This window comes from Salvelinus alpinus, chromosome 33 (assembly GCF_045679555.1).
Source record: "Salvelinus alpinus chromosome 33, SLU_Salpinus.1, whole genome shotgun sequence".
Taxonomy (NCBI): Eukaryota; Metazoa; Chordata; class Actinopteri; order Salmoniformes; family Salmonidae; genus Salvelinus; species Salvelinus alpinus.
Genome location: NC_092118.1, coordinates 10,174,455 through 10,201,260, shown reverse-complemented (window position 1 = coordinate 10,201,260; position 26,806 = coordinate 10,174,455). Strand labels below are relative to the sequence as shown.

General features: G+C 44.2%; 1 protein-coding gene across 1 annotated transcript in view; it reads right to left on the bottom strand.

Moving 5' to 3' along the window:
* The window catches only part of LOC139562834 (cadherin-11-like), an 88,816-nt gene that overhangs the window by 9,425 nt on the left and 52,585 nt on the right, over positions 1-26,806 (bottom strand). Inside the window, exons 2-6 of the mRNA XM_071380956.1 lie at positions 16,977-17,491; positions 15,838-16,132; positions 15,031-15,150; positions 6,988-7,155; positions 2,456-2,643 (exon numbers count right to left, since the gene is read on the bottom strand). Coding sequence (XP_071237057.1) covers positions 2,456-2,643; positions 6,988-7,155; positions 15,031-15,150; positions 15,838-16,132; positions 16,977-17,216 — 1,011 coding nt within the window. The 5' untranslated portion in view covers positions 17,217-17,491. The remainder of the gene's footprint in view (positions 1-2,455; positions 2,644-6,987; positions 7,156-15,030; positions 15,151-15,837; positions 16,133-16,976; positions 17,492-26,806) is intronic.

Genomic DNA, 26,806 nt, shown 5'->3' with positions numbered 1-26,806 from the left:
CTGCAAAAGGGTTCTGCCTGGAACCAAAAAGGGTTCTCCTACCGGGACAGCCGAAGAACCTATTTGGATGCCTTTTTTCTAAGAGGGTCAAATCAAATGTCAGTATGGAGTTGAGATGCTAACTAGAGGGTGCTGTTGCAAAATAAGACTGTGGATGTGGTCAACGTCAGCATGAGACAACACCAAGACATTCTTTGCTCAGTCCTTGTACCTAAGATGACCCTTGTTTCAGTTTAATGGCGTATCTAAGTCATAGCCTCAAATCACCACCAGTTCATTTAATTGCAAGAAAATGGAAAGACACTCCCAAATCAATTATGCTCAAATATAGTTAATGGCCATTTAGTGTGAACAACCCTTATCCCTCCACACCCTGCCTCACACATCTGCCTGTTTTCTTATTACCCTGTCTCACATCACTCTCACAAATTACCAAGTGAGACTTTAAAGTACCGACCGGAGTTGAGGGGGCGCCATACCAGGATGCACACACACACAAACAAACACACACTTTATCTATCTCTCTGCATGTGTGGTGATTGATGTGAAGTTGTTTCCCTATCTTAGTTTTTTTGTTCATCCTTCAGTATTTTTTGCATGTCTTTAATAAAGCTGTCAGTGGCAGGAACAGCCATGACCCAGTTCTTTCCTTTAACAGGTCGGTGAATGTTCCTCACTGACGTTGTCTCCTGAAGCTGTGGTCCCCTTGCTCTCTGTCTCACCCTTTTCCTCCCCCCTTTATCTCTCTCTCTCCTCTCTTTCTTCCCCCTCTCCATTTCTTTCTGTCTCCCTCCTCTCAACCCCCTCCCCTGTCTCCCTATCTCTCGCTCTGTTCTTTTATTTAGGCACCTAATAATTTTCTGCTGAAACTAATCAGCAGTAGATAATATTCACAATAATGCCAGGCTTCCTCTTAGCATTCAGCCTGCGCCTGGTAGCCCGCAGTTGAAACAGAATACTTGATTAAAACTCTGGCAATTCCGTCAGTAATTTCAACTTTAATTTTCAACATGCTTTGAAGAGCAAAAGGTGATGATTTCCCAAGAGGTCTATTGTGGAGGCATTATGTTATTGAGAAGAGCAGGGCTGCATCAAACTGATTGTTGTCGGCACGCTGTATTGTCCCCCCCTCCCCCACCTCCACACACACCACACCCAGCCTAATCAGCAGACAGAATGGTCTCGTTTGGGGACCTGGGTCCTGGAATTTCAGGTAGCCAAACACTGTTAAGAATTACAACCCCCACCACCACCACCACCACCCTCTCTACTCAGCGTCAAATCATTATTTCCCCTGATTCAATTCTTCCACTTTCCCCAGCTACAATTTCTATTATCCGGCGTTCATAAGACTCCTTATTGTTGCACCTCTCTGTTATGGAAATGAGGGGGATATGCACTGAGCAGCGAAGTCTGATCCCACTTGGGTTCATGCGACCATAGAGGAAGTTGTTTGCATGCCCGTTTCCCACATTTCAATAGCCGCTGTCGTGGCTTACCTGGTATAATCCTCAGCCATGATTAATAGAACAGTGCCATTTTTCAGCACGTAGACGACACACTGGTACTCACACGCCACAGAACTGACAAAATTACCCAGCTTGCGCAAACCCTTGAGAATGAAAAGGCCTTCCTCTCTGAGTTGTGTTATTTTTGGAGAGGAGTAGAGAGGACCGTGAGTGAGATTGCTGCTGATCTGAGTGTGAGGGAGCTTGTGCTGTGAAAGACAGTTGAGGGATTTTAAATAATAAAGCACCACCAGGTGGCAATGCTCCGTCTAGGCTGCTGTTGCTGCTGCGTAGGGACTAGGGAGGGAAGCAGCGCCTCTCTCTCTCCCCTCTGGAGGCCCGGCTAAGCCTAACCATGGCAGGCAGGCAGCTCCAGGCACAGTGGTGCCAGTGAGAACCTAGAGGCAGCCCAGGCACGGTGCAGTGCAGTGCAAGGCTGACCTCCCCAGGTTGGTAAATGTCGGCATAATCCCAGCCCTAGAGCACAGCAGAGCTGCAGCTCCACGCTAGCAGCCGACCCACAGTCAGACTGCCTAGATGAGATTCCTCTCCCAGAGAACCAGCCATGAAAGTCAATGCTCGTAATAAGAAACTGAAGCGGTGTCATTGCAATCACAGAGTGGAACGGTGAAAAATCACTCTCTCTCTCTCTCGCCACTGCTCAGTGTGTGCTTCAGTCTCACACTCTCTTTCTCCCTCTCGTTCTCTCTCTACCACACATAAATTGCAGATAGCCAGGTTTACACATTCAAACACGCACAGACACACACAGGTGTGTCAAGTAATGTCAAGTATTGAGGCTAGCATTTTAGTCCTCAGAATGTTAGTGAAAGGGCAGTAGCAAAAAAGGCGATTCAATGCAGACGACCCTATACACTGTCTCACACATTCCCTTCATTCCTCCACAATGTTTGTGGAATAGTATATCGCCTTCACTCCCTTCTCACCTTTCTCAGTTTGATAACACCCTCACGAGTGTCAGTGTCGGTGGTAATCTCAAACACAGTCATCCCATCGCCCTCGATGAAACGATATGACACAAGTCCATTCTCGCCCAGATCTGGATCTTTAGCCTTCAGACGGCCCACCTCCTCACCCGAAACCTTGTCCTCTGAAACTGACATGGAGTATACACCTGTGGGGAGAAACAATAGAGACTGTTACAACTAAGAAAATATCATTCACACTTGTAGTCGATGCCTGATGCCTGGTTTGACTTACTCCGAGGTACAGAATAGCATTCACTAAACTTTTCACTACATTCATGTCATCTCGTTTTAAATAAGCCCCTGCCTATCCGTGTCACTGTGGGAGCAGCTGTATATACAGTTGAAGTCGGAAGTTTACATACACCTTAGCCAAATGCATTTAAACTCAGTTCCCGACATTTATTCCTAGTAAAAATTCCCTGTCTTAGGTCAGTTAGGATCACCACTTTATTTTAAGAATGTGAAATGTCAGAGTAATAGTAGAGAGAATGATTTATTTCAGCTTTTATTTCTTTCATCACATTCCCAGTGGGTCAGAAGATTACATACACTCAATTAGTATTTGGTAGCATTGCCTTTAAATTGTTTAACTTGGGTCAAACGTATCAGGTAGCCTTCTACAAGCATCCCACAATAAGTTGGGTGAATTTTGGCCCATTGCTCCTGACAGAGCTGGTGTAACTGAGTCAGGTTTGTAGGCCTCCTTGTTCGCACATGCTTTTTCAGTTTTATACGATGGAGGTCAGGGCTTTGTGATGGCCACTCCAATACCTTGACTTTGTTGTCCTTAAGCCATTTTGTCACAACTTTGGAAGTATGCTTGGTGTCATTGTCCATTTGGAAGACCCATTTGCCAAACTTTAACTTCCTAACTGATGTCTTGAGATGTTGCTTCAATATATCCACATAATTTTCTACCTCACGATGCCATCTATTTTGTGAAGTGCACCAGTCCCTCCTGCAGCAAAGCACCCCCACAACATGATGCTGCCACCCTCGTGCTTCACGGTTGGGATGGTGTTCTTCGGCTTGCAAGTCTCCCCCTTTTTCCTCCAAACATAACGATGGTCATTATGGCCAAACACTTCTATTTTTGTTTCATCAGACCAGAGGATATTTCTCCAAAAAGTACGATCTTTGTCCCCATGTGCAGTTGCAAACTGACTATGGCAGTTTTGGAGCAGTGGCTTCTTCCTTGCTGAGCGGCCTTTCAGGTTATGTCGATATAGGACTCGTTTTACTGTGGATATAGATACTTTTGTACCTGTTCCCTCCAGCATCTTCACAAGGTCCTTTGCTGTTGTTTTGGAATTGATTTGCACTTTTCGCACCAAAGAACGTTCATCTCTAGGAGACAGAACACATCTCCTTCCTGAGCAGTATGACGGCTGCGTGGTCCCATGGTGTTTATACTTGCGTACTATTGTTTGTACAGATGAACGTAGTACCTTCAGGCGTTTGGAAATTTCTCCCAAGGATGAACCAGACTTGTGGAGGTCTACACATTTTTTTTCTGGGGTCTTGGCTGATTTCTTTTGATTTTCCCATGATGTCAAGCAAAGAGGCACTGCGTTTTGAAGGTGGGCCTTGAAATACATCCACAGGTACACCTCCAATTGACTCAAATTATGTCAATTAGCCTATCAGAAGCTTCTAAAGCCATGACATCCTTTTCTGGAGTTTTCCAAGCTGTTTGAAGGCACAGTCAACTTAGTGTATGTAAACTTCTGACCCACTGGAATTGTGATACAGTGAATTATAAGTGAAATAATCTGTCTGTAAACAATTGTTGGAAAAATTACTTGTGTCATGCACAAAGTAGATGTCCTAACCGACTTGCCAAAACTATAGTTTGTTAACAAGAAATTTGTGGAGTGGTTGAAAAACTAGTTTAATTGACTCCAACCTAAGTATATGTAAACTTCCGACTTCAACTGTAGCTAGATACATGCACCGACTATACATAGCTAGGTACTAGTAAAGAGGCTCCTAGTCTTCACCCAGTAGCTCAGACTGTCACTGGTCGATTCCCTTCTCTTGCATGCCTTTAATTCTGACTCTTCCTGTATTAGGCTATAGGCTTGTGTCACGTATGTAAGAAGAAATTGAAGTTTTAAAAGCCAATTATTGTTATTATATGCCTTATTCTTGTAATATTTTATAATTCCAGTTCAATTTTGATGACAATACCCCTGAGAGTAATCTTCTATATACTGTTATGGTTATGATAGGATGATGCAACTTGCACTTTGTTTTCAGGTTTGATTGAGACAATGTATTCCCCTAACCGTATTCTTTCAATAAAGTTGTTTTAATTCATATTATATCACTTGTGTATGTCTTTCCTTATCAAATGTAAGACTAAATGCCATTTGTAATGCATTTTGGTGCATATACAGTGAGCTCCAAAAGTATTGAGACAGGGAAAATGTTTTGTTCAAAACACTTGTTATGACTGACATTTGTTTGGTATAAGCCTTTTCTTTTAAGAGCTTTGTCACAGTGGACCAGTCAAAATACAAAGTGCTGGAGTACAGAGTCAAAATAACAAAAACATTTTCACTGTGCCAATACTTTTGGAGCTCACTGTATGTGTTTAAAATACTATCCAGATAAGAAAGTGTATGGTCATGGAACATTACATATAATTCTTGAAAAATACCTTTGTTCACTAAAAAGGCTGTAACTCATTCACTGTAAAAGGTATTATTCCGATTTCAGATTATCAATCCTTACAAAACAAAGAACACTATATATGCGCTAAGGTTTTCTCTGTTCTCAATGGCAGTTGTTTGGGGAAAAAAAGCATATAAGATACACATTTTCACAGGTGTTTTTTCTTGACTGATTGCCAGTTGATTGATGTGGTGCTATCACATGTCATATCAGTTGAAAGGGCTGTTTCTCAGCTTTCAAAATGTGTATCATGTTTTCATATATGGTTTGACACCAGCAAAGTATGCTCATTAATGTACGGTGAGATCTTGGTCTCAGTAAATTCACAAATTCCTAAACTCTCCTACCGATGACGCAACAATACCAATATGGCAATTTACAGTTAGCTGGTGTTCTAAAGCCTAGTGTTTCCATTCGCTTTTAATGCTGTAAAACACATTTATGGTATTTTACTGTTCATTCTACAGCGTTTTACTATTGAAATGAATTAATGGCGTGGTCCATCTTTGAAAGACATTGTATCTTTACCTGTTCCGCATTTACACATAATTAAAGAGACAGAGAGAGAGTGAGAGAGAGAGATATAAATGGAACACAAGAGATACCTGTGGAGATTCAGCTGGCCAGCACCTGAGGGCCACAGCCCATGAGCAGACAGTGTTGTGTGTTTGTATATGCATGTGTGTGAGTGTGTGAGTCAACATGGGTGCATACACCTGCCCATGGCCGAGGCAGAGCAGTAGGGCCATATGCCCTCTCCCCGCCCTGTCTGCTCCACCTATTGAAGTGTTCAGAGCCAAACGCTTCAGCTGCATTTAAAAATAACTCTGACATGGGAAGGAGCCTTTTAAAGAAGGCCTAATCATATAAAGGGCTGCTACTTCAATCAGACTACATAAACAAATATGGGATCTTTTCATGAGAAAGTTACTGAATCCACCCAGTTTAAAACTGGCTCTGACCATGAGAGCTGGAAATAAATGTTAACATAATATCAGAGGCTGAAAAATGTGACAATACTGATGTGTATGTCATCTCAAAAAGTATGTCATTACTTATTGAACAATGTTCCAGTTTTCATCATCTGGGAAAGAGTTGACATTATTGCACGTGGTTGAGTCAGCCCACTGACTCAGTTTTAGAAGTTTCTCACCCCACCCAGGACTAGTTTACCCCAAATATATAGCTAATTTTCCATCCAAGAGCCACTGTTAGCAGGGATACATCCGAGCCTCAGTGCTGATAGTAGGGGAAAGATTGGGAGCTCTCTGGGGCAAATCTTCAGGCTCTGCTCTCAAGAAGTAGGGGGAAATTGATGTGGACCATTTCTACTATATGAGATGTAAATCTGTGTTTAGCTCGCGGTTTAGAGCTACAAGAATTCCCCTCCATTCCCCCTCTCTGTCGAACAGAAATACTGACATTAACGCTGTTAATATTTCACAACTCTTCATCGCGCTTAAGATACTTGCTGTCATCACAGCTCCTATGAGCGCAATGAAACTGTTTAATAATTAAGTTGTAATATTCCCCCTTTAACATCTATACCCTGTACAAACGGCGTGTTGCATGGCCTCTGGGGCCATCAGCCATCCATATTTTGAAGTGTTGAGGCTTGAGGAGCTCGGAGAGCGCTAGACCGGCTCAAAGCAGACCTGTCCCCTGTGGATGATGCTGCTCTTACCTCAGCAGAGAGGGACAGTGACGACGGGAAGAAAGACCATCTCAGGGTCTAAGTTAGCTTTAGAGAACAAAAAATGTAAAAAAAAAAAAAAAAAAAACAGAGAGAAAGTGAGACAGGACTCTTCACTTACTCTGAGGGAATTTCGGTGGGTTGTCGTTGACGTCCGTCAAGGTGATTTTAACTTCTGTTGTCCCTGACAACCCCCCCATGTGTCCCCCCATGTCCTTGGCTTGGATGACGACGTCATATTCCTGCCGCGCTTCCCTGTCCATGCTGGGCAGAGCAGTCCGGATTATCCCTGGGGACAGGAGAGGAGGAAAATGGCTTTAATTCAAGAGGGACCTGCCTGTGACCTTTCAGCAGCCTACTACTCTGCAAGGTCTACTGGGAGGAGCAGGGCATGATGGGTCATCACTGACACGTGAGATCACATTGTGACAAGTGCCATCGCCATCTCATTCATCAGGCTCCTTTTCTAATATTGGGGTAATTAGTGTGATATGTAAAAGGGAAAAATAAGTGGCTTATTTCAATAGAAACTGCAGAACACTTCTCAGAACAGCAGTGAGGAACTGTTTTTTTAAGCCAGTTGTTTATTTCATTATTTTTCTGTGAGGAAACTGGCACTTCTCACATCACAGGAGACTATGATGGGGATGGTTGTTCTCTGGTGATATTTAGATGAGCCTGTGCATGAAATGCAGATAAGCCAAAAACAAATTATAAATGTGAGCATTGGACAGGATCCAGTGAAATATCCAGCTTTGGTTTATTAGCAGGATTTTCTCTCTCCGATCTCTCTCTCGCTCTGAGATCTCCCTGTTTGGCTGGGGGTACTTTGGCTCCCAGGATGCTTAGAGTTCAACCAGGATATTGCTTGCCTAATCTGGCCGTGAGTTAATTCTGTTTGGCAAAGGACAGGTACACTCAGATTTTGCCTTGGAGAAATCCCAAAGTACGACAGGACTAATCCTCAACGCTCCCTACTTGGCACGGATTCAAAATGTGAGAATTGACAGATTATCATAAGATACATTTAAATACATAACAGTTTTGATATAAGACATAATATATACATATATAGTGCCTTCAAAAGTATTCATCCCCCTGGCGTTTTTCCTATTTTGTTGCATTACAACCTGTCATTTAAATGGATTTTTATTTGGATTTCATGTAATGGACATACACTGCCTCCAACCCCCTTCGATGTGTAGAACGGATGTGGGTGGGGCCAGGTCTACATAAGGTTGCAAATTTCAAAAAATCACAAAAGCTCTGATGAAGGCCGTGAGGCCGATACGCAAGCTTATTAAATATCGGTGATACTATCAAGAGCAGTGTGCGGTTTCCTTTTTCCTCCATCTTGTTCAATTGTTGCCATGCACCAGCAAATAAGATTTCTCAGATGTGCGAGTGCCTTTTTGAATTATGTAATGGACATACACAAAATAGTCCAAATTGGTGAAGTGAAAAAAAAATCTTTAAAAAAAACCAGAAAGGTGGTGAGTGCATATGTATTCACCCCCTTTGCTATGAAGCCCCTAAATTGTATTTATTTAAACTTTTATTTCACCTTTATTTAACCAGGTAGGCTAGTTTAGAACAAGTTCTCATTTACAACTGCGACCTGGCCAAGATGAAGCAAAGCAGTTCGACACATACAACAACACAGAGTTACACATGGAGTAAACTAACAATAATAGAGTAGAAAAAGACTATATGCAGTATGTGCAATATACTGTATTTTTGGTTCGGTAAAGTTCATATTTATATCCAAAAATCTGAGTTTAGGCAAGACGCTACTGTATCACTTGGCAAAAATCCTGAGAAAATGCAGAGCGCCAAATAAAAATTATTTACTATGAAAATTACTATAAAATCTAACTTTCATTAAATCACACATGAAAGATACCAAATTAAAGCTACACTGGTTGTGAATCCAGCTAACATATCAGAATTCAAATAGGCTTTTCAGCGAAAGCATACGATGCTATTATCTGAGCATAGCACTTATAGTAGACAAAAGAGAGAAAACATTTCAACCCAGCAGGCGCGACACAAAACGCGGAAATAAAAATATAATTCATGCCTTACCTTTGACGAGCTTCTGTTGTTGCCACTCCAATATGTCCCATAAACATCACAAATGGTCCTTTTGTTCAATTAATTCCGTCGATATATATCCAAAATGTCAATTTATTTGGCGCGTTTGATCCAGAAAAACACTGGTTCCAACTTGCTCAAACGTGACGACAAAATACCTCAAAGTGTCACGATCGTCGTAACGTTGAAGAGAGGAGGACCAAGGCACAGCGTGAAATGAATACATTCTTCAATATTTAATGAAGACGAAAATGAAGAACACTTGACAAACTATACAAAACAATAAACGACGAACGTGAAGCTAATGAAAACTAGTGCTGACACAAACACTACACATAGACAATAACCCACAACCCACAATACAAAACAGGCTACCTAACTATGGTTCCCAATCAGAGATAACGCAAAACACCTGTCTCTGATTGAGAACCATATCAGGCCAAACACAGAAATAGACAAACCAGACAAACAACATAGAATGCCCACACAGATCACACCCTGACCAACCAAAACATAAAACATACAAAGCAAACTCTGGTCAGGGCGTGACAGTACCCCTCCCCCCAAGGTGAGGACTCCGGCCGCAAAACCTGAACCTATAGGGGAGGGTCTAGGTGGGCATCTATCCGCGGTGGCGGCTCTGGCGCTGGACGTGGCCCCCACTCCACCATAGTCAATCCCCGCTTCCGTGGCCTCCTAGGAACGGCGACCCTCCTAAATGACCCCACTCCACTGAGGGGCGCCTCCGGACTGAGGGGCAGCTCCGGACTGAGGGGCAGCTCATGACTGAGGGGCAGCTCATGACTGAAGGGCAGCTCATGACTGAAGGGCAGCTCATGACTGAAGGGCAGCTCATGACTGAGGGGTAGCTCATGACTGAGGGGTAGCTCATGACTGAGGGGTAGCTCATGACTGAAGGGCAGCTCATGACTGAGGGGTAGCTCATGACTGAGGGGTAGCTCATGACTGAAGGGCGGCTCTGGCGGCTCCTGACTGGCGGGCGGCTCTGGCTGCTCCTGACTGGTTAGGCGGCTCTGGCGGCTCCTGACTGGCGGGCGGCTCTGGCGGCTCCTGACTGGCGGGCGGCTCCTGACTGGCGGGCGGCTCTGGCGGCTCCTGACTGGCGGGCGGCTCTGGCGGCTCCTGACTGGCGAGCGGCTCTGGCGGCTCCTGACTGGCGGGCGGCTCCTGACTGGCGGGCGGCTCTGGCGGCTCCTGACTGGCGGGCGGCTCTGGCGGCTCCTGACTGGCGAGCGGCTCTGGCGGCTCCTGACTGGCGAGCGGCTCTGGCGGCTCCTGACTGGCGGGCGGCTCTGGCGGCTCCTGACTGGCGGGCGGCTCTGGCGGCTCCTGACTGACGGACGGCTCTGACGGCTCAGGACAGACGGGCGGCTCAGGCGGCGCTGGACAGACGGGCGGCTCTGACGGCTCAGGACAGACGGGCGGCTCTGACGGCTCAGGACAGACGGGCGGCTCAGGCGGCGCTGGACAGATGGGCGGCTAAGGCGGCGCTGGACAGACGGGCAGCTCAGGCGGCGCTGGACAGACGGGCAGCTCAGGCGGCGCTGGACAGACGGGCAGCTCAGGCGGCGCTGGACAGACGGGCAGCTCAGGCGGCGCTGGACAGACGGGCAGCTCAGGCGGCGCTGGACAGACGCGCAGCTCAGGCGGCGCTGGACAGACGGGCAGCTCAGGCGGCGTTGTACAGACGGGCAGCTCAGACGGCGCTGGGCAGACGGGCAGCTCAGGCTTGCCGAGGCGCACTGTAGGCCTGGTGCGTGGTGCCGGAACTGGTGGTACCGGACTGGGGACACGCACCTCAAGGCTAGTGCGGGGAGAAGGAACAGGATGTACTGGGCCGTGGAGGCGCACTATAAGCCTGGTGCGTGGTGCCGGAACTGGTGGTAGCGGGCTGGGGACACGCACCTCCGGGCGAGTGCGGGGAGGAGAAACAGGGCGTACAGGGCTCTGGAGACGCACAGGAAGCCTGGTGCGTGGTGTTGGCACTGTTGGTACTGGGCTGATGACACGCACCTCAAGGCGAGTGCGGGATGCTGGATCTGGAGGCCTGGTACGTGGCGCCGGCACCAGAGAGCTGGTGCGTGGGGCTGCCACAGGAGAGCTGGTGCGCTGAGCTGGCACAGGACGTGCAGGGCTAGGGAGGCGCACAGGAGGCCTGGTGCGTGGGGCTGGCACAGTCTTCACCAGACGGCTAGGACGCACCTCAGGACGAGTATGGAGAGCTGACTCAGGTGACATCAAATCCCCGACACGCTCCGTCGGGCGGATGTCGTGCCTCATGCACCAAACCAGCAAATCCCTCATTTCTCTCTCCTCCAATTTCCCCATTAAATCCTTCACAGTCTCTGCTTCACTCACCCTGCTCACCTCCAACTCCACCCCGACTGGCTCAGGTTCCATCCTCGGCTCCTCACGGTAAGCACGGGGAGCTGGCTCAAGTCTCCTACTTGACCCAGCTACACTCCCCGTGTGCCGACCCCCAATACATTTTTGGGGCTGCCTCTCGGGCTTCCAGCCGCGCTTTCGTGCAGCCTCTTCATAACGCCGCCTCTCGGCTTTCGCTGCCTCCAGCTTTGCCTTGGGGCGGCAATATTCACCCGGCTGTACCCCGGGTCCCTTTCCGTCTAATATCTCCTCCCAAGTCTATTGTTCCACAAAGCGCTGTTCCTCTCTTTCACGCTGCTTGGTCCTTTGATGGTGGGTTATTCTGTCACGATCGTCGTAACGTTGAAGAGAGGAGGACCAAGGCGCAGCATGAAATGAATACATTCTTCAATATTTAATGAAGACGAAAATGAAGAACACTTGACAAACTATACAAAACAATAAACGACGAACGTGAAGCTAATGAAAACTAGTGCTGACACAAACACTACACATAGACAATAACCCACAACCTACAATACAAAACAGGCTACCTAAATATGGTTCCCAATCAGAGACAACGCAGAACACCTGTCTCTGATTGAGAACCATATCAGGCCAAACACAGAAATAGACAAACCAGACAAACAACATAGAATGCCCACACAGATCACACCCTGACCAACCAAAACATAAAACATACAAAGCAAACTCTGGTCAGGGCGTGACACAAAGGTTACCTGTAAACTTTGCCAAAAAATGTCAAACTACTTTTGTAATACAACTTTAGGTATTTTTTTACGTTAATAATCGATAAGATTGAAGACGGGATGATATGTGTTCAATACAGGATTAAAACGATATGTAGCATGCCTTCTGTTTGATTGAAGTGCATGTCCAGGACACCTGGAGTGCCTCGACTTCAAGATGGCTGTATTTCTTCATTACACAAAGGAATAACCTCAACCTATTTCTCAAGACTGTTGACATCCAGTGGAAGCCGTAGGAACTGCAAGCAATTCGCTTAGAAATCTGGTTTCCCAATGAAAACTCATTGAAAAGACAGTGACCTCAACAACAATAAAAAATCTGAATGGTTTGTCCTCTGGGTTTCGCCTGCTAAATAAGTTCTGTTATACTCACAGACATGATTCAAACAGTTTTAGAAACTTCAGAGTGTTTTCTATCCAAATATACTAATGACATGCATATCTCATCTCCTGGGGATGAGTAACTGGCAGTTGAATTTGGGTATGCTTTTCATACAAACGTGAAAATGCTGCCCCCTACCCTAGAGAAGTTAACCTCTTGACACTACAGGGGGTGCTGTTTCAACTTGGACATTTATCGTTCCCAAATTAAACTGCCTCGTACTCAATTCTTGCTCGTACAATATGCATATTACTATTACTATTGGATAGAAAACAATCTGTAGTTTCTAAAACCGTTTGAATTATGTCTGTGGGTGAACCAGACCTCTTTCTGCAGCGAAATTCATGACAGGAACTGCGAAGGTCTGAAAACGAGGCTCTGTTCTCAGATCAGTTTAAAGCTCTGTATGTATCCTATGGTCGACATGACTGCACCCGCCTTCCCCTGGATGTCAGTAACCAATGAGAAGTGGAATGGAGTGTCTACGTAGTTCTCAGAGCTTATAAAAGGCCAAGGAACGAAGGGAGCTCTATTTTCGACGTTCGTCATTGCGCAAAGCAAGACCTCAGAATGGCATTTTGAAACGCTCAGTTATCGGCCTTAGCTATATCTGTCTGTAATTTAATTCGATATAGGTGTTAGAAACATCATAACGAAGTTATTTTAAACCGAGTTATATCAGTTTATGCGAGTATATTGCTATTTTCGGAATCTCCTTAGTATTGCGCTTTGAACATTTGGGCATGTTGTGGCCACATAGCTAATGTTAGCTGCTAATTCCGAAGTTGAAGACGACGTTTTACAACCAAGCAACGATTTTTTTGGACAAAGGACCACTTGCCCAAGATTCTGATGGAAGCTCGTCCAAAAGTAAGAGCTATTTATGATGTTATTCCGTATTTATGTGGAAAAATGTAAACGCATTTGTCCGCCATTATTGCGGCACTAGTCTGGCTGTAACGCACACTGTATGTCTAGTAACGTTAATTTTAAAAATCTAACTCAGCGGTTGCATTAATAACTAATGCATCTTTCATTTGCTGTCCAACCTGTATTTTTTAGTCAAGTTTACGATTATTTATTGATTAGATTAGGTGCCTTTCCAAGATGGCGCCGGCCAGAATGCATGACCTGTTGCCACTGATCACATTGTATAACCACGATTTGTGCTGCTAAATATGCACATTTTCGAACAAAACCTATATGCATTGTGTAATATGATGTTACAGGACTGTCATCTGACGAAGTATATCAAGGTTAGTCAAAAATTATATATTTTTTCTGTATTGTTACGATCGCTAACCTGTGCTGCTGGTAAATTGCTTGTGTTTCTGGCTATTGTGCTAAGCTAATATAATGCTATATTGTGTTTTCGCTGTAAAACACTTAAAGAATCTGACATATTGGCTGGATTCACAAGATGTTGGGCTTTCATTTGCTGTACGCTGTGTATTTTTCAGAAATGTTTTAAGATGAGTAATTAGGTATTTGACGTTGGTCTCTGTAATTATTCTGGCAGCTTCGGCACTATTTCAGATTGCAGCTGCAATGTAGAACTGTGATTTATACCTGAAATATGCAAATTTTTCTAACAAAACATATGCTATACAATAAATATGTTATCAGACTGTCATTTGATGAAGTTGTTTCTTGGTTAGTGGCTATTTATATCTTTATTTGGTCGAATTTGTGATAGCTACTGATGGAGTAAAAAACTGGTGGAGTAAAAAAAGTGGTGTCTTTTGCTAACGTGGTTAGCTAATAGATTTACATATTGTGTCTTCCCTGTAAAACATTTTAAAAATCAGAAATTATGGCTGGATTCACAAGATGTGTATCTTTCATCTGGTGTCTTGGACTTGTGATTTAATGATATTTAGATGCTAGTATTTACTTGTGACGCTATGCTAGGCTATGCTAGTCAGCTTTTTTACTGTGGGGGGTGCTCCCGGATCCGGGTTTGGGAGGAATTAGAGGTTAAGGGGATTAAGGGGAAACATTTACATGTCTTGGAATGGCCTAGTCAAAGCCCAGACCTCAATACAATTGAGAATCTGTGGTATGACTTAAAGATTGCTGTAGACCAGCGGAACCCATCCTACTTGAAGGGGCTGGAGCAGTTTTGCCTTGAAAAAGGGGCAAAAATCCCAGTGGCTAGATGTGCCAAGCTTATAGAGACATACCCCAAGAGACATGCAGCTGTAATTGGTGCAAAAGGTGTCTCTACAAAGTATTAACTTTGGGGGGGTGAATAGCTATGCACGCTCAAGTTTTCTGTTTCTTGTCTTATTTCTTGTTTGTTTCACAAGAAAAAATATTTGGCATCTTCAAAGTGGTAGACATGTTGTGTAAATCAAATTATACAAATCCCCCCCAAAATCTATTTTAATTCCAGGTTGTAAGGCAACAAAATAGGAAAAATGCCAAGGGGGGTGAATACATTCGCAAGCCACTTATATATATATATACTGTATATAAAATGTTATGCTATCTGGATGAATATGAAACAAGGTGGGACAGAGAGGTTGGGTACCTGTTTGTGGTTCCACTGAGAAGTAGGGCTGGCCCTGGAGAATGCTGTACACCAGTCTGGCACTATTCCCGTAGGTGGGATCATCAGCATCTGTGGCTGTTACCTGCATCACTGAGGTACCTGGACGACAAAAGAACAGCAGATGTTATTATTTTCAACACCATTTACCCAACATAATAGTAGACCGGCAATAAGAAAATCATTATGGCATTTAGCTTGAGCCAATACTATGTTTCTAACATGAAATTCCTGCTATATACCTGATGCTGGAAGTGTTTGCCATTCTAGAAATTGCTTATTCTTAACCGAAAATGTGGTGCAGTCAGCATCCCTCCCATGGTTATAATGCCCTTAAGTGCTCATGCTTTTGGGATTCACACAAAGCCTAGCTGTTTCGCCAGTATTTGAAATTAATTTGCCATCACAGTGGTTTCTGAACATATTTGAAGCTGGGCTGGTCTAGAATGCCGAGTCTGAGCCCCAGAAGCACCATTTGGGTTGTCAGCTGGTGGAATCGCAGGGAAATAGATTGTTACTCTGTGACAGGCCAGCATTAAGGATGTTGTATTACATGGTGTGACCCCCCCACACACACACACACTCACACAAAAACATTCACAAGGAAGAGGGAAATTGCAAAGCCGCAACAACAACAGCAACGCTTCCAACTTTGCCTCCCTCGGTCAGATTACAGTAATTTTGAATAATGCATGGGAAACAAGCTGTTCACTGGCAAACAGTCTGAGGAAGGGAGAATTAGACAGAGGGTAGAGAATCCTTCACGGTCCATTCCCCAGCCAAACTCACCGACGTTGGACATTTCAGGCACCCTGGCATAGTATGGCCCATGTAGGAACTCAGGTGGGTTGTCATTGATGTCCTGGACCTTGACTATGAACTCAGACGGAGGCTCCAGAGGCTTGTTGGTGGCCCTGTCCACAGCCTGGGCTGTGAGGGTGTACTGGGCCTGCTCTTCCCTGTCCAGGGTCTTGGTGGCATGGATGTTGCCTGTCTTGTCATCAATGACAAAAATGGTGCCTGCACCCTCCCCTGAGAGAATGTACTTGCAATTGCCATCTCCAGCGTCAACGTCTGAGTGGAGCTGGAAACAAATGGAAAGAAAAAGGTCAGCAAAATTACTTCGGAAAAACATGTTAAAAACCATTTCAAAAATACTACGTTCCAACATGTAGTGTGATCACTAGGAGGAACATGGATAATGAGAAGCACATTCAGCCCAGGCAATCATGTAAATGTGATTACATTTAAATGCATAGCTTAGAGAAAACTGCCTTGAAACCAATATGTTTCAACATAGAGAATCAATCTATATTTACTCTGATGATAAACATTAGGTCCAACACAACAACATTACAATTAGTGGTCTGTCACATTATCAGATAGTTAGTCACTTAGTTGATTGGTTAATTTCTGCAATTCAAAACACGCATAACTATATTCCCACAAACGCATATATGAATTGTATTTTAATGTATTTTGCAATATCTACCAACTTTTCATTATATTCCATGAACTATTCTTCATAGAAGCCTGTTCTGCATGCATGTTGTTTTTGTTGTTGATTGATATCCCATTCCAATAATAACAAGGTACCATCTCTGTCACTGCCGGAATTAGATGCAAATTTAGGTCCCCATTTGTAATCGTCATTTCTGTGGACCCCTAAAATCGCCTGTTTCCCAGATGTCAATGTCTTTGGGGGATGCTTTGATATTAAAAAGGAAATCTAATTTATAATCTTTAATCAAGTGGGCCACTGATTGCTTTGTGTAACAAATTGAGGATATTGCAAGGTCTCCACTGGTAATGAAAACCCCCTGTGACTTTAATTCAGCGATCAACAGATAGAGAGGGGGAAAGAATGGGAGAGAAAAGAGAGGAGAGGTAGGAAGGTGATGATGAAGAATTTAAAACGGTGACCTCACCCTGCCCACTAACACTGGGTCTGGCCCTGTGTACTCCTCAATGACAAAGAACTGGTTCCAGACCCAGCCTCTCTTGGAACGGTGTAGGACCTGTCCCTCTTTGCCCGTCCTCTCCCGGTGCCTGTGTAGGGAGAGGCGGCGGCGGTGGCTGTGCTCCAGGGGTGCCGAGGCGGCCACAGCGCTGCACAGCACGGCGCCCAGGCACATCAGGAACACCTGCAGTCCCAGTCCCTCCCACATCCTGCTGCCTGCTGCCTGCCGACCAGTGCTACTCCGCCTTCCTTTGGGCCTTGCTGCACGTGTGCCTGTGTCCCCTGAGAGGCACAATCCAGAGATAATCCTGGGAAAACCTTCCTCTGAGGTCCTTCCTGGATGGTGGCTTCACTCCACTCGCCCGCTAGCCTGGGGACTTGGACCCTAAACCTCACCGGATCCTTTGGTTTTGCTTTATGCAGTTACTCATCACAACCCCCTTCTTCTCTCTCTTCCTCCTTCTTCTCCTCCCAACGTAGGCCCTGAAATGAAACAAAAATACACAGAGTCAGTCACAGGGGACAAAACAGTTCTGTACAAGAGTAGTTATCGTCAGCCCACACTCCAACCAAAGTTTTAATTGACTCCTCTCTAAATCTCGACATATTAATTCATTTTGTGCCTCTGTATCTTGCTCTAATTAAGTGACAGAGGTTGTAAACTCATTTGCTCTTATTTAATTAGACATCAAGCCACTGGTGTTCTCTGATTGAAGTGTTGCCTATGTCTTGTCCCTTGTAGTATTACATTAGGTGAGTAGAGCGAAAGTGAAATAGTCTCCTTCAAAATTCTAATTTGGTACAAAATGCATCACTTATTTTCATTCACTGACCATGCACTGATGGTCAACAAAGCGACAACGGAGCTAAAAACAGAATAGTCTAACAGTCGATTTGCACAGTCATAACTGCAAACAAAGCAGGCTTCATCACATGCCAATAGGTTATGTTACACATCTGACAATTAACCAGATGCTGTGTTGTTGTCAGTCCCATGATTGGCTTTCATCACTTCCTGCTTGGCTGCTCATGGATGGACAGGGGAACAAATGGACCTGCGGGAGATTTTCCTATCCACTGAGCCACGAAGAACCTTCAACTTCAGCAACGATGCTAGCTGGGAGCCCAACCACAACAATAATGCTTAAACACACTGCTTAAAGCTGCCTCTCACTGGAACCGGTTAAACACACGGTCCAGCAGGGAAGAGAGAGCGGTAGAGAAGAGAAGAAATATAACAAATCTCCAGCTTGTGTGGCAGCGCTCATAAATAAAGTCCAAATAAAGCGCATCCACCAGTGATGTAGGGAAATGGGCACCCTAACTCAGTTGGACCTCTCCACTGTCAGTCCTCATAATGAACGCCTGATAACGCTTCATGCTTTCCAGTGTCTCGGTTGTAAATTGGCAGCTACTCCGGGAAAAAGAAGACATTTTATGCTTTTTTTCGTTATTGACTGGCCACCAAAATGTCAGCCAACTGTGTGTGTAGGAGTGGTTTTACTGCCTCCGATAACCCATCATCTCGAGGGAAGTGTTTCCCATTTAAATGCCTCGGGAATCACAGGCATTCATCCGTCTTGGCTAAGACGGATGTGCTGAATAAGTAGTCTGGTCCAAAGTCAGTCATTGATGGCAAGTGATTCAACAGCGATGCAAAATGTCTCATCTGTTACTGTAATACAGTGATTGTGAGTCATGTATTAAGTATTCCAGTGGATGGCTAGACAGCTAAATGTTTCAATGCAGCACTACTGTGGAATGGTGTGAGAGAAATCGGAATCATTTGTGAATATGGAAAAATACACTGAATATACCAAACATCAGAAACACCTTCCTAATATTGAGTTGCACCCCCCTCCATCCCCATCCCTCTTTTGCCCTCAGAACAGCCTCAATTCATCGGGACATGGACTCTACAAGGTGTCAAAAGCATTTCACAGAGATGCTGGCCATGTTGACTTCAATGCTTCCCACAGTTGTGTCAAGTTGGCTGGATGTCCTTTTGGTGGTGGACCATTCTTGATACACATGGGAAACAGTTGAGCATGAAAAACCCAGCAGCGTTCCAGTTCTTGACACAAACAGGGCGCCTGGCACCTACCTTTTGTTTTGCCCATTCACCCTCTGAATATTATACATACACAATCCATGTCTCAGTTGTCTCAAGGCTTACAAATACTTCTTTAACCTGTCTCCTCCCCTTCATCTACACTGATTGAAGTGGATTTAAGAAGTGACATCAATAAGGGATCACAGCTTTCACCTGGTCAGTCTATGTCATGGAAAGAGCAGGCGTTCTTAATGTTTGTATACTCAGTGTATATCAACACTCTATAGCACCTTGTAAATATTGTAAAGGGGCGGATAGGCCATAGCTGCAGACACTAATATATGCAGGTTTACTGTTATGGGTCTAGCCCTAGAGGCAGAACTGAGCGATTGCCGCAAGATCGACAAGCTGCTAAGTGAAAATTGGCTATATTGTAAACATTTATGAAAACAAAAAATGTGCTATTTGGTCTTAATTTAAGGTTAGGTTTAGCAGTGTGGTTAAGGTTAGGGTTAAGTGTAACGAATGCGCTGAGAGTCGAGAAGCAAGTTCAGGGAGTGTTTTAATAAATAAACACGAAACACAAACAACGCACCGACATGAAACCGAGTCAATAACACCTGAGGAAAGAACCAAGGAGAGTGACAGATATAGTGAAGATAATCAAGGAGGTGATGGAGTCCAGGTGAGTGTCATGAGGCGCAGGTGCGCTTGACAATAGTGACTGGTGTGTGGGATAATCAGCAGCCTGATGACCTAGAGGCCGGAGAGGGAGTATACGTGACAGTAACCCCTCCGTACCTCCTCTCCGATGCGTGGCTCTAGCCGCAGGATGCCGACAAAAGTGACGAACCAGGGGATTAGGAGCGGACCGGTCACCCCTGCTGAAGCGCGTGAACCTGTCATGCTGGCTGAGGCGCGGGAACCTCTCGAGCAGGCTGGGGCGCGGGAATCTGACAGACTGGCTGAGGCATGAGAGCCTGTAGCGGCTCCCGGACCTGACGTCATTTACACTGACACAAAAAAAAACACTCCCTGATGCTTTCCTTATGTGAGGTGTTATTCTGTAACGAGTGCGCTGAGAGTCGAGAATCAAGTACAGGGAGTGTTTTAATAAATAAACACGAAACACAAACAACGCACCGACATGAAACCGAGTCAATAACACCTGAGGAAAGAACCCAGGTGAGAGTCCAGGTGAGTGTCATGAGGCGAAGGTGCGCTTGACGATAGTGACAGGTGCGTGGGATAATCAGCAGCTTGATGACCTAGAGGCCGGAGAGGGAGTATACGTGACATTAAGGTTAGGTTTATCAGATGTTATGACTTTGTGGCTGTGCCAGCTAGTGACCATTCTGCAGAGCTGCCTCCAGAACAAGTTACATGAGGAAAAACACTAATCTGCGCAATATAAGTGGAAGTGTATCATGTTCCTCTTGAATAAATAAATAATGGTTACATTTCATGTTACTAAATGAGGGGTAAGATAATGCCACAGCTGCTTGTAAGTGCAAAATTATTACTGAGACTTTGAGAACATAATTATCGGAAAAGGGAAAAAAATAGCTTGTGCTTCAGAAGAAACGAAATTGCCAGCTACAAATATCCTTGGCCTTAATTGTAGTGTGTGACTCCGGCTCTATTTCTACTGTTCAAGCCCAGCCATGGACAGTGGTGGAGAGGGGATGTCTGAGGAGAAATGGAGTGACCTGACAGTGAGGGACAATTAAAACAATCCCTCTAGTCTTTCTCCAAGTCTCCGCTATTCTAAAAGCAGCCAGTAACTTCACACTATCACAGCCATGAAAAGAGAAGATCAGGAGAGAGGCACTGGGCAGATAAATCCTCCCTCTCTTTCAGTGCAGTCTTTTTAACACCAAGCAAGTGTCTTCAATATCTCATTGTGGTGCTGTAACAGCACATGTGTTACTACTCTGCCAATATAACTATTTTAAATGGAACACAGGGTCAAAGTTGAAGTATTGAGTTAGTTCCATGCTGATGTTTAATATTGAGTACCAACACATCAAGACTCTAAAAGGCATACGATCCCACACCATTTGATTGAGGGGAACCCCAAAAAGCACTTATCAGCTCAGTGGGGCACTTACATAATTGAACTCTAACCAGTAAGCATAGTCCTCAAAGGAAATATCAGACAGAGTATGGAACTGTGCTCAAATCTGACCCTCCCCGTGCAGAGGGGTTCAGCTTACCTACCATTAACATTGTACAAGAAAAGCAAAGAGAAGCTCCCTCTCTCCCCCTCCCTCTCTCTCCCTCTCTCGTATTCTCTAGTGCCAGTTTAATTCTGTAAAGTCCAGTCGCACGTACAAGATTTTGTCGGTCTAAAGCAATAAAGGTGATTCATCTCTGAGTAGATGTGATATATGCCCCTGTCTTCCACGACCCTGGAGGCTCCGCCCGCCTGTTTTTACAAGTGTTTATGACCGTATGGTGTGTGTGTGTGTGTGGGTGCACAAAGTATGTCTATTGTGTGCACATGTACAGATTTGTGTGAATAGTGTGTGCAAACAGCTTATTTATTGGCTGTTGTTGTTATACAATGAGTAGCCTATGCTGTCTGGGCATGGGAAATGTTTATTTAATTATTTTATTTATCCTTTATTTAACTAGGCAAGTCAGTTAAGAACACATTATTATTTACAATGACGGCCTACCAAAAGGCAAAAGGACTCCTGCGGGGACGGGGGCTGGGAGTAAAAATAAAAATATGGGACAAAACACACATCACGACAAAAGAGAGACATATGGTGGCAAAACTTGCTGTAATAAAGTATCCAGTGTGTCTATGCATTTAACTAAAGTCATATGATGTACTGATGAGACTTGCTCCCTCTGCTAGAACACTTCCTCTTTGTCTACATGACTGACTCTTGTTTTTGGACTTACAGACAAAGTGCTGTTATTCCATTTTTAGCAGTAGACTGAACTAAGCTGTAACAGACGAGCAGGACAAATGGTTTTGGTTTCTTTTGGAAACCGTGTGGAGACAATGAGCATTGAGAAATGGCGCGACATATCTTGACAAAACTTCACCTCAGGCCAACCTCAGTTTCTCAGTTCCATAGTCCTTTAAGGTCACCAACCAGTACATCCTCACGGCTATTGTTCTGTTTGTTTGTCACACCACCCAAAATGGGGGCTGTAATTTTCTTATATAAACTGAGACCCAACTCTTCTTCATTGGGCTCTTAACATTGCACTTTATGTGATCCCCTTCATACTGCAATTCTTATCAAATAAAGAAAATATGTTTATTGAATGTCAGAGTCTCTCTCATTTGGTTGGAATTTCCATGGCAGACACCACAACACTACATAAAGAGAGACCTAAGACAACAACACAGCATGGCAGCAACACATGACAAGACAGCATGGTAGCAACACAACATGACAACAAGATCGTAGCAACACAACATGGCAGCAGCACAAAATATGCTACAAACATGGTTATGCACAGACAACAGCGGAAAGGCAAGAAGGGAGAGACAACAATACATCCCACAAAGCAGCTACAACTGTCAGTAAGAGTGTCCATGATTGAGTCTGAATGAAGAGATGGAGAAAAAACTGTCCAGTTGGAGTGTTTTTTGCAATAGAGAGAGAGAGAGATAGAGAGAGAGAGAGAGAGAGAGAGACAGAGAGAGAGAGAGAGAGAGAGAGAGAGAGAGTGACAGAGAAAGAAAGAGAAAAAAGAAAGAGTGAGGGATAGAGGGAAAGAGAGAAATACAGAGAGAGGGGGAGGAGAGAAAGAAGAGAGAGAAAAAGCGAGGGAGAAAGCAAGAGGTAGAGACTACAGTCTAGCGTTACAAATGGGGTTGCTGCGAGGGATGCAGCAGCTTTGGAATTATTTCTCCATGTGCTGCCTGCATCCTGGCCTTCTCATTTCGTGACCAGCTTTGATGCACTTACTGGAGTAGTGGAGGAGGGTTTAGTGCTTGGTTGACTGTGCAGCTTGAGGGGATGTAAAAGAGTGGAGGTATTTCTGCTCTAAGAATGGCCTGTGTGACATACCTTCGCACTGCTTGAATGCAATATTGAATGATTTCTCCGTATAATGACCTAATCTACATGGAATAAAATAATTAAAATTACAACAATAACAAAGATCATTAAATATATAGCTGAATGTATTTTCATTCAAGTTCCTCCTTTCAAGATACAAGCATGGCACTGTACAGGTTATACCGATAAGACCATGTTTTCACTCAACACAAAGTGGCCATATTATCACGGCAGATTGCTAGACAGACCATATCATAATGAAAATAAACCACCCTTCTAAGCCCTCCACATGCTCTGTAATACGCCACTTTCATGGAGAAACCAGGCGCACTGCAGTCTGTATTTTACACCATAGGCGCTGAATGTTTTCCTTTAACAATGCTGTATTTTGGAGCATGACCCCTGTATCTGCCTGAGTGGTGGTTCTATTCCTAGGAATCGGGCTTTCTCTGAATTTTACCCCTTGCACACCTATAAATCTTTGTTTGGATAAAAAAAAAGAGAGAAATAACACCACCGTCACCACCTCATTCTTACAGCGTTGAAAGAAGCCGATCAGGGTCAAGTGATCAGGACTGTAGTCTTGTGTAGTCCTCAGAGCTCCACCATGCTGCGTCTCACTCTGATGGGTAATTGCTCCAACACTACTACCACAGAGGACTCTGAGATCAGGAGGTTCTCTACTATTCTCGCATTCGTTTTAGAGATACATTTTTAGTTTGTTTGTTTTAAAGCAAGCTTTCTGCAATTCTACCCATTTTGCCATGGGGGGAGCAAATATTTTGCAATTCTACCCATTTTGCCATGGGGGGAGCAAACACTTTGCAATTCTACACATTTTGTCATGGGGGGGAGCAAACGTTTTGCAATTCTACCCATTTTGCCATGGAGTGTAGAGAACATTTTTGGCCAAAACGTATGCCATGTTAATAATAGCTGAGTGAGAGTGACTAACAAAATCAGTGGGGGCCCCCTGGCAATCAGGGCCCCTGGGAACCTGCCCTCCATTCCCGGGTCCTATTCGGACATGATAACTACAAGTTTAGTTAGATGGCTAGACTAACTTACCAAGCTAAAAATTGTTAGCTGACATGCTAATTTAGTGACTGTCAGTGACTGACATAACAAGAGAAAAACTGCTGAAGCACAATCACATTTTGAAAAATTGCACCTTTTGTGTTCAACAGTAAGTTGAGACGCCGACTGAGTCCCTAGCGGCCGGGGGCCCTAAGTGACCACTTGTGTTGCATATACCTGGAGCCGGCCCTGCTGACAAGTTTATTAACATTGTTCAGGGACTTTGAATATACTGTCCTGTGTTTACCTTTTGTATACGATACGGCTTCTGTAAATCAATGCCTCACAATAAAGACCTGCTAGTATATCTGCAAAGATATAGCATGCATGGCCTTGACAGACTTAACTCTTTAAAAGAAGACATAAGAGAGGATAAACAACTGGGAATAAAAACGATTTTCTACTCAATACGACTGCATGGAAAAAGGCTTTGAAGCCGCACTGCAAGGAGGAAAAGTGGTCTTTGGTTTCTGGTTACTGTGGGCTGCTTCCTGTGGCTTTTAAAAGCGACAAAATAGAGAAAAGAAACAAACGATTGTGCTCCCAGGGCGTAACCTGACTCTTAATTGCCATTCAATTACACAGACTAATCGGTATAGGTGTTTCACAAACAAAATATCCCAGTCTGGCTTTCTGCACTTCAGAGCCAAAGAGGTCATTAGTATTCTAACAGGTGAGTGATGCACCCACTTTTTTTTCTCTCTGAGCAGACAGAGTCATGAATAATATGCTAATGCCATCATCCACAATGTGCCGCCACAGCTACAGGTGAAGGAAGAGTGCATGTACAGAAGATACTGTTACTGCTGCTACAGGCTTTGCATGCTGTTGTTCATGTTGCTGCCGATGCTGTTGCTCAGAGGGATGTCAAGAGCCGAGGAAAACGACTGATTCCATGGATAGCAGCCAGTAATTTGCACTGTGAGAGTAAGGGAAAGCAACCGAAAAAAGAGCGAGGGAGAGGATGCAGAGGATGCAGCTGAGCTTGAAGCGATGGTAGGAGTCTCGTTACCGAGACGGCTGGCTGTGGGATGGAGATGGAAATGGCGGAGGAGGTATGTATCACAGAGGAGCTGCACTCAAAGTGATGATATTTCAGATCAGCCCTAGGCTTCTTTCCTCTCTGGTGTGCTCAGGAAGGCAGTGCATGCCCTTGGAGTTGGAAAGGTTTATGACTGAGTATCATTTTACTGTGGCAAACAAGGCTCAGCACTCAGGTTAAGTTACCTTGACATATCTGAAGGTTAGAAGCCGTGCACCAGTCAACCACAATGCCTCTTCTGCATACCTGGCTACAGGAGTGTGGGTGGGAAGGGTTTTGATAGGGCAGTGTGAAGGTAGGATGCACCTGTCACTCAAACTGGAAGGAAAGCGAGATGGAGAGTAATAGAAGGACACAAGAAGCTACAGCTGAGACAGTGCAGTGCACACACAGCCTGAACAAAGGGCAGTCGCAGACAAACCACAAAGGGAAGGATAAGGTTCAGCGAGACAAACATGATTGTTCCGCTTCACATCAGCTTCTGACTATGTGTGTTCATGTGTGTATCTGGTGGAGTAGGGGGTATCTGATCTCTCTTAACCCACTACATAAAGTTAAGGAGGAATTATGAACTACAAGTACCCACATCAGCTTGTTCATAGACTAGTAATCCGTATCACTAAGCATCCTCACTCAGAGGACACGAGTACACTGTATTGTGTCTATGAACGCATACAGCATTAATAATAGGCCTATCTAGGAGTTTCTAAAGGTAAGTTAGTCATACCAGTATCCCCAACCTCTGTAATTTATTAAATGTATCTTCCACTTAAAATGAATAAATGCAGAGAAAGACTCTCTTTGCAAATGACAAAAATTGTAAGATGCAAACAGAAGCTACGCATCTTGTTCATTAACATTTACTACAGTCAGCAAAACTGAATTAATGTTGCAATTGTACAACAATACCATTAACCAAAGAGTTTGTATCATTAAGAAAATGCTGAGGAACTATTCAGCTCAAAAATATAATTTCTAAACGGCTGAGAATAAAATTTAAGAAACAAAAAAGAAGCAAGTCATTGGAATCGGAAATAGCAACATAGACTGTAATTGCAAGCACCGATCTGAAATCTTTCCACTGAATGTGAAACCAAATGGCATGTACTCAAAACCTTTACAAAGGATCTCTGCTACTGACAACCAGCAGACGTCAGGAGGCAATGTATGCTATGGTGGTGCCTCCAATTAGTAAGAACCAGGGTTTCTCTTTTTGTGTCACATCCATAACATAATAATTATGTCTTCGGTTATTATGCAAGTCTAATTGCTATGCCACATTGCTGTGTATCCAAGAATGTTAATGAAAAAGAAGAACAAAAATAATTGAAGACTGCATCTGCATCTGCATCTCTTCAGCTATTCAATCACCCACAAGACACTTTAACCATAATTAAAATGTGTGAGGTTTATTAAGAAAATCCAGTCTTTTCCCTTTCGTCTAGCAACGAGATGCAAGTATTTTAGTTACAAAAAGAGGAATTGCCAGCATAATGTCTTTTTACAGCTACACTCAAACTGTGGAACAGTGGAACAGTCGGTTTCCAAAGCCCCAAACTCCCCAGCCTTCTCCTATTCCTGGAAATGAAGGAGTGGCT